The 6,768-nt window shown below is 39.3% G+C and overlaps 1 protein-coding gene across 1 annotated transcript; it reads right to left on the reverse strand.

The window, feature by feature from the left end:
* Positions 1-3,483: 3,483 nt before the first annotated feature.
* LOC112810439 (cytochrome b5-like) lies at positions 3,484-4,179 on the reverse strand. The gene has a single exon (XM_025854052.2). It carries the CDS (start codon positions 4,177-4,179, stop codon positions 3,700-3,702), a length of 480 nt encoding a protein of 159 aa, XP_025709837.1. The 3' UTR covers positions 3,484-3,699.
* Positions 4,180-6,768: the final 2,589 nt, after the last annotated feature.

Raw genomic sequence — 6,768 nt, forward strand, 5'->3', positions numbered from 1 at the left:
TCAAACATACAGTTAGAATAATGGCACAACGAACCCTCCATACCCACCAATGGATTCAATGATTACTTTTTGTTGAAGATGGCCAAATAGGAGGAGGAAATGACAGAGCAGGAGGATCCTAAGCTCACCTTGTCCCAAAGATACAACTAGAGAACACCCACATCAGTGTAAAAAAACCCAGAAAATGACCCAAAGACTGGCAGAACAGACTCTCAACAGCTGAACGTAGAGAAAACGCCACCTCGAAGAGGAGGGCAGAGGAAGGGGGGGAGACACAGTCTGGAGCCAAACAGACCTGTGGGACTGTCCACAGGAGGGAAGGCGGCTGCAGATGTGGAGAGGAAAGAGGAGCAGACACCAACACCGGCCACCCCAGGCATGGGGGACTCACCCTGGGAAAATGAATCTCCATAACATTTGGCTTTGAAAACCACAGGGCCTAACTTCGTGAGTTCTTAACAGTCAGTGGGGCTTAACACCTGGGACAAGTCAGCAGGCTTGTCTCTGGGAGAGCTGGGAGGGTGGGAGGAAACCGAGTCCCCACCCTTAAAGACACAGCACAACAAGCAGCTTCACTAAGATACAGCATACAGACAGCAGTTTGAAAATTTGGGAAAATTGCCTGGGCTGTATGGGAAGATTTTATTTACTAATCTCAGACCCTGTGTGGGAGGGACAGGGATCTTTGGGAGACCGCTCCAAGAACAAAAGAGCTGGCAGGCGCCATTTCCCTCCCTAGCCTCCCAGACTAGACAGATGGACACCTGTGGGACCCAGCACAGCACAACACTCTCCACCCATTCTGGGTGAATTCTACCAAACATTTAAAGAAGAGATAATACCCAGTCTTCTCAAACTGTTCCAAAAAATACAAGAGGAAGGAAAACTTCCAAATTCATTCTATGAGGGCAGCATTACACTGACACCAAAACCAGATAAGGACACCACAAGAAAGGAGAACTACAGGCCAATATCTCTGATGAACACAGATGCAAAAAAATCCTCAACAAAATATAGCAAACCGAATCCAACAATACAATAAAAAAAATCCTTCACCACGATCAAATGGGATTTATTCCCGGGATGCAAGGGTGGTTCAGTATTTGCAAATCAATCAACGAGATACATCACATCAACACAAGAAAGGATAAAAACCACATGATCGTTTCAATAGATGCAGAAAAAGCATTCTTGACCAAGTACCACATCCATTCATGATAAAAACCCTCAACAAAGTAGGTATAGAGGGAACCCACCTCAACTCATTAGCCATATATGAAAAACTCACAGCAAACATCATACGTAATGGGGAAAACTGAGAGCTTTCCCCCTAAGATCAGGAACAAGACAAGGATGTCCTCTCCCACCCCTTTTATGCAGTATAGTGCTGGAAGTCCTCACCACAGCAATCAGACAAGACAAAGAAAAAAGGGCATCCAAATTGGTAAGCAAGAAGTAAAACTGTCGCTATTTGCTGATGACATGATACTGTATATAGAAAACCCTAAAGACTCCACCAAAAATCTAGAACTGACAAATGAATTTGGGAAGGTCACAAGATACAAAATCAATATAGAGAAATCCATTGCATTTCTATATTCTAATAAGGAAGTAACGGAAAGAGAAATTAAGAAAACAATCCCATTTACAATAAAATAATAAAATAGTAAAATGCCTGTGAGGTGAAAAACGTGCACTCTGAAAGCTATAAAACCTTGATGAAATAAAGTGAAGATGACACAAACAAATGGGAAGCGATCTCCTGTTCATGGATTAGAAGAACAAATATTGTTAAAATGTCCATTCTGTACTACCCAAAGCGATCTACAGATTTAAGGCAAACCCTATCCAAATAACCAAGGGCATTTTTCACAGGACTAGAACAAATAATCCTGAAATGTGTATGGAGCCACAAAAGACCCTGAATAGCCAAAGGAATCTTGAAAAAGAAGAACAAAACTGAAGGAATCACAATCCCAGATATCAAGATAGACTACAAAGCTGTAGTAATCAAAACAGTGTGGTAGTGGCACAAACATAGACACATAGATCAACAGAATAGAGAGCCCAGAAATAAACTCACAGTTATAGGGTCAATTAATTTTCAATAAAGGAGGCAAGAATATGCAGTGGGGAAAAAGACAGTCTCTACCACAAATGGCACCGGGAAAGCTGGACAGCTACATGCAAAAAGTTTCATTCAAACTGGACCACTTTCTTACACCATACCCAAAAATAATCTCAATGGATTAAAAACCTTTACTCTCAAATGGGTCAAAGACCTAAATGTCAGACTTGAAACCACAAAAATTCGGGAAGAGAGCACAGGCAGTAATTTCTCTGACATCGGCCATAGCAACATTTTTCTAGATACATCTCCTGAGGCAAGAGAAACAAGAGCAAAAATAAACTATCGGGGCTACAACAAAATTAAAGCTTCTGCACAACAAAGGAAACAATCAACAAAACTAAGAGACAACCTACTGAATGGGAGAACATATATCCATAAAAGGGGTAGTGTCCAAAATGTATCAGGAACTTACACAATTCAACACCAACCCCCCAAATAATCCAATTAAAAATGGGGCAAAGACATGAACAGACATTTCTCCAAGGAAGACCTACAGATGGCCAACAGGCACATGAAAAGATGCTCAACATCGTTCTTCATCAGGGAAATGCAAATCAAAACCACAATGAGATATCACCCCAGACCTGTCAGAATGCCTAAAATCAAAAAAACATAAGAGAGAAGCGTTGGCGAGGATGTGGAGGAAACGGAACCCTCGTGCACTGTTGGTGGGAATGCAAACTGGTGTAGCCCCTGTGGAGAATGGCATGGAGGTTCCTCAAAAAATTAAAAATAGGATTACCATATGATCCAGCAACTCCACTACTGGGTATTTACCCAAAGAATGCAAAAGCGCTAATTCAAGAAGATATATGCACCCCCTGTGTTTATTGTGGCAGTACTTACAATAGTCACATTATGGAAGCAGCCCAAGTGTCCCTTGATAGATGAATGGATAAAGAAGATGTGGTATCTAAATACAATGGACTATTACTCAGCCATAAAAAAATGACACCTTGCCATTTGTAACAACATGGATGAATCTAGACAGTTTACTGCTCTGTGAAATTAGCCAGAGAAAGACAAATACCATATGATTTCAGTTATATGTGGGATTTAAGAAACAAAACAAACAAACTGGGAAAAAAAGAGACAAACCAGAAAACAGACTCTTAACTATAGGGAACAAACTGATGGTTACCAGAGGGGAGGTGGGAGTGGGGGTGAAAGGGTGAAGGGGATTAAAGATATGCACTTATCACAATGAGCACTGAGTAATGTATAGGATTGTTGAATCACTCTATTGTACACCTGGAACTAATATACCCCTGTATGTTAACTCTACCGGAATTTTTTAAAAATAAAAATTAAAATAAAAAACATTTTTATATTTGCTTTTATATTTGTGTATCTTTTTTTATTTTAAAAGCTAGATATATTTTTTAAAAGATCATGCCTACAATAAGTAAATTATGTAGTGATGGAACATCAAAAAAAGTTGGTGAACAAAAGGCACAATTCAAAGAGTTCAGGAGTAGAAAGAACAGAAGAGTTCTTTTTGGTTTGGTTCAAAGTAGGAGAAAAGGGAATTAGATGTATTAAAATTATTTCTCAGGTGAAGGTTTCTGTCAGTTGAAGCAGTTAACACTGGCTTCTTTCTCCCTGGTCCAAGGCAGTCTTTTCTTCCCTCCACTTCCTAGCATGTGTTTAATCTTCTGCTGTAGGTGATACATCAGAGCCACCAGCACTGCTGAGATGGCTGGGATCACCCAGTTGGTCCACCAGCTGGAATTAGAATCAACAGTAGCAATGAGAGTTTCCAAAGGCTTGGTTAACTTTGCTCTGTCATGCGGATGAAGTTCCCCAATGATGTACGTTTTGGACAATTCTCTAGCATCTGTAGAGTGTCCCACATCTTCAAAACTTTCAGTAGCATCCCCTCCAGCTTGTTCCATTAACACTTCTTCCCCACCAGGATGTTCCTCCAAGAACTTGGTCAAATCGTACACCTTGTGGTGCAGAATCAACCTGGTGCTCTTGCTGTGGTTGTGCTTCTGAATCTCTTCCAGGGTGTAGTACTTGACAGTCTGGTCCCAGTGCTTGGCCATTTAGGAACGCGGCGAGTCTCAGGCTGTGCAGACACCAGCCGAGCTGGGAGAAGCGGAGCACGCATCTCAGCTAGCTGGGCCCCTGGCCCAGCGCTCTATTTGTATATCTTTTAAAGGTATTTTTTTTTTTTTTTACCTTAGAACACTTCATCTTTCAATATTTCAGCATGTATTTCCTATGGACAATGACATTTTCTTCATATCTATAATACTATTGTAACAATAATTAGAAATAATTCCTTAATATATTTTATAGGTGGTTCATTGTCTAATTTTTTCATGTGTCTCCAAAATGCCTTTTATAGATTTGTTTTCCAAATCAGGATCCATTCAATGTGGCTCATTGTATTTCATTTTATGTTTAGAATCCCTCTAATCCCTTTCATCTGGAACATTACCCACACATTTCCTTTCATGACTTTTTGTACAATGTCTCACATTCTGGAATTGCCTGATTATTTTCTCTTTGTGTCATTTAATTTGTCTTTCTTCACTACATTTTTTATAAAGAAATTTGGGTGGGAATGCTTAAGTAGATTCAGATAATTTATTTTTTTTTTGGTAAAAATGTTTTATAGTTCATGCTTTGTTCTTCGTATTGCATCATCAGAAGTCTTGTAATGTGAGGCTGTTTCCCTACGAATGTTGCAAGGTTTGATGACTTGGTTAGGTGACTTCCGGCTCTCCCCATTGTAAAGATACAGTATTTTCCTATGTTACTAGCAAGAAATGTGCGGGCTAATGCTTGGAACTAAGCACATATCTGTTTCTTAACAACCTGACTCCTAATGGTTTTAACATCCATTGATGTCCCTTACTTGAATCCATTATATCATTGCAGTTGCAAATTGGTGATATTTCCAGTTTTTTCATTCCTTCTACTATGTGTGCTGAGATTCTTCTGTAAATAAGAGCTTTTCCTCATCAACTGTGGGCGAATGCTGTTAATCCTTAAAAAAAAAAAACATGGTAAATGTTTATTCCTTTTAGTTAGTTACTACTTTTCAGAGTAATAAGTTGATGTAAGACTCTATCCAAAATTATCAAAAGAGTTAAAAATTTTTTCTTTCTTCCTTCCTTCCTCCCTTCCTTCTTTCCTTCCTCCCTTCCTCCCTTTCTCCCTTTCTCCCTCCCTCCCACCTTTTTTTCTTTTTTCTTTCTTTCTTTCTTTCTTTCTTTCTTTCTTTCTTTCTTTCTTTCTTTCTTTCTTTCTTTCTTTCTTTCTTTCTTTCTCTCTTTCTTTCTCTCTTTCTTTCTCTCTTTCTTTCTCTCTCTCTCTCTCTCTCTCTGACACTAAGGAGTCATAAGTTATCATTTACATTCATTATTCTTTCTGATGAAAATAATAACCTATGACTCCCCAGTGATCAAAATTTGGTCAGTGGAAGTTTCTTCAAGTGTCCTATTATCATGTTCCCACTAATATGTTAGCACCTCTTTATTTTCTAGCAAAAGATATCCCAGGATCATTTATATCTTGCCTCTGACCTCTTTCTCCAAGGTCTTGGATACTTTCTGAGGGAAATGATATTTAGAAACTGAAGCCTGGACACTCGGGTGTGCTTATTTCTGGGGTCCTTTCAGTGAATAAACAGGAACTATATTTTATAAAAGGTTTGATTTGAAGATGAGCTGAGAATACCTATGTAGGTTCAAAGCATAGTAGACAATAACTTGTGATATAGTAGGTGTCAGTATCATTTTCCAGATGAAAAATAAAGGCTCAGAGAAGGTAACTTTCTTTAGCTTACATAGTGCATAAATAACCAAGCTGGATTTTGAACTTGTCTGTAATTCCAACACTGTTTATAAAGGAGAATTCTATCATGTTTATGTCCATCCAGAGTCCTTATATGCTTTGGAATTTTCCATATTATGTTTCTCATTTCCCCAAGTTAGGAGACAGGTTTTACTTTTTCAGTCTCCCTTTCAGCCAGGGTGAAGTTACTGCCAATTAGATGCATGCACTAAGACTTTAATTTAATGAACAATGTGAATCTTTAGGGACTAACCAGAATCCATTTTGATAAAGTGGTCAAGGAGGCATCTTCAAGGGAAGAGCTTCTGTCATCGAGTGTCCAGTATCCAGGGTATAAACAATGTGATCTCCCAGTGGCAGAAAGAGTGGGATCTTTGCTAGAGTAATCCTTTAACATAGCTTGACCATCATTCCTAATTGTATTCTTTAAGCCTGAGTGTTGCCCTCCTGGAGTTTCAGTGAGTTTTAATAAATTCCATTTCTGCTTAAACGAGCTACAGTGAGTTCTGCTGTTTACAACTGAAAACCTTGCCTGATACACTATGCCACTTTCCCAAACCATGTACCATGGCTGGTGAAGATTGTCAACAGGTGTGTCATGAGTCTGTATTGTTTCTGAACCAGTTTACATCTCATGATCCAACTGCCCATACCCTAGGTGGGTTGTTGTCCTCATTCTGAGCCCTAGAACCTTACCGTCATACTCAAACTTAGATCTGACCCTTGACCTTCCTTTAATAAAACCAAGGAGAGTGAGAGAAGAAGGACAAAGATACAAGGAAGGAAGGATGCCAGACACTATCAGGAAGTCATCATTGCCCACAGCAAAG

Source organism: Callorhinus ursinus, unplaced genomic scaffold (genome assembly GCF_003265705.2).
Source record: "Callorhinus ursinus isolate GAN/ISIS: 27379988/994484 unplaced genomic scaffold, GSC_fseal_2.0 scaffold2, whole genome shotgun sequence".
Taxonomy (NCBI): Eukaryota; Metazoa; Chordata; class Mammalia; order Carnivora; family Otariidae; genus Callorhinus; species Callorhinus ursinus.

Coding starts and splice junctions, on each gene's coding strand:
- LOC112810439 (XM_025854052.2), bottom strand. CDS start 4,179: ATGGCCAAGCACTGGGACCAGACTGTCAAGTACTACACCCTGGAAGAG.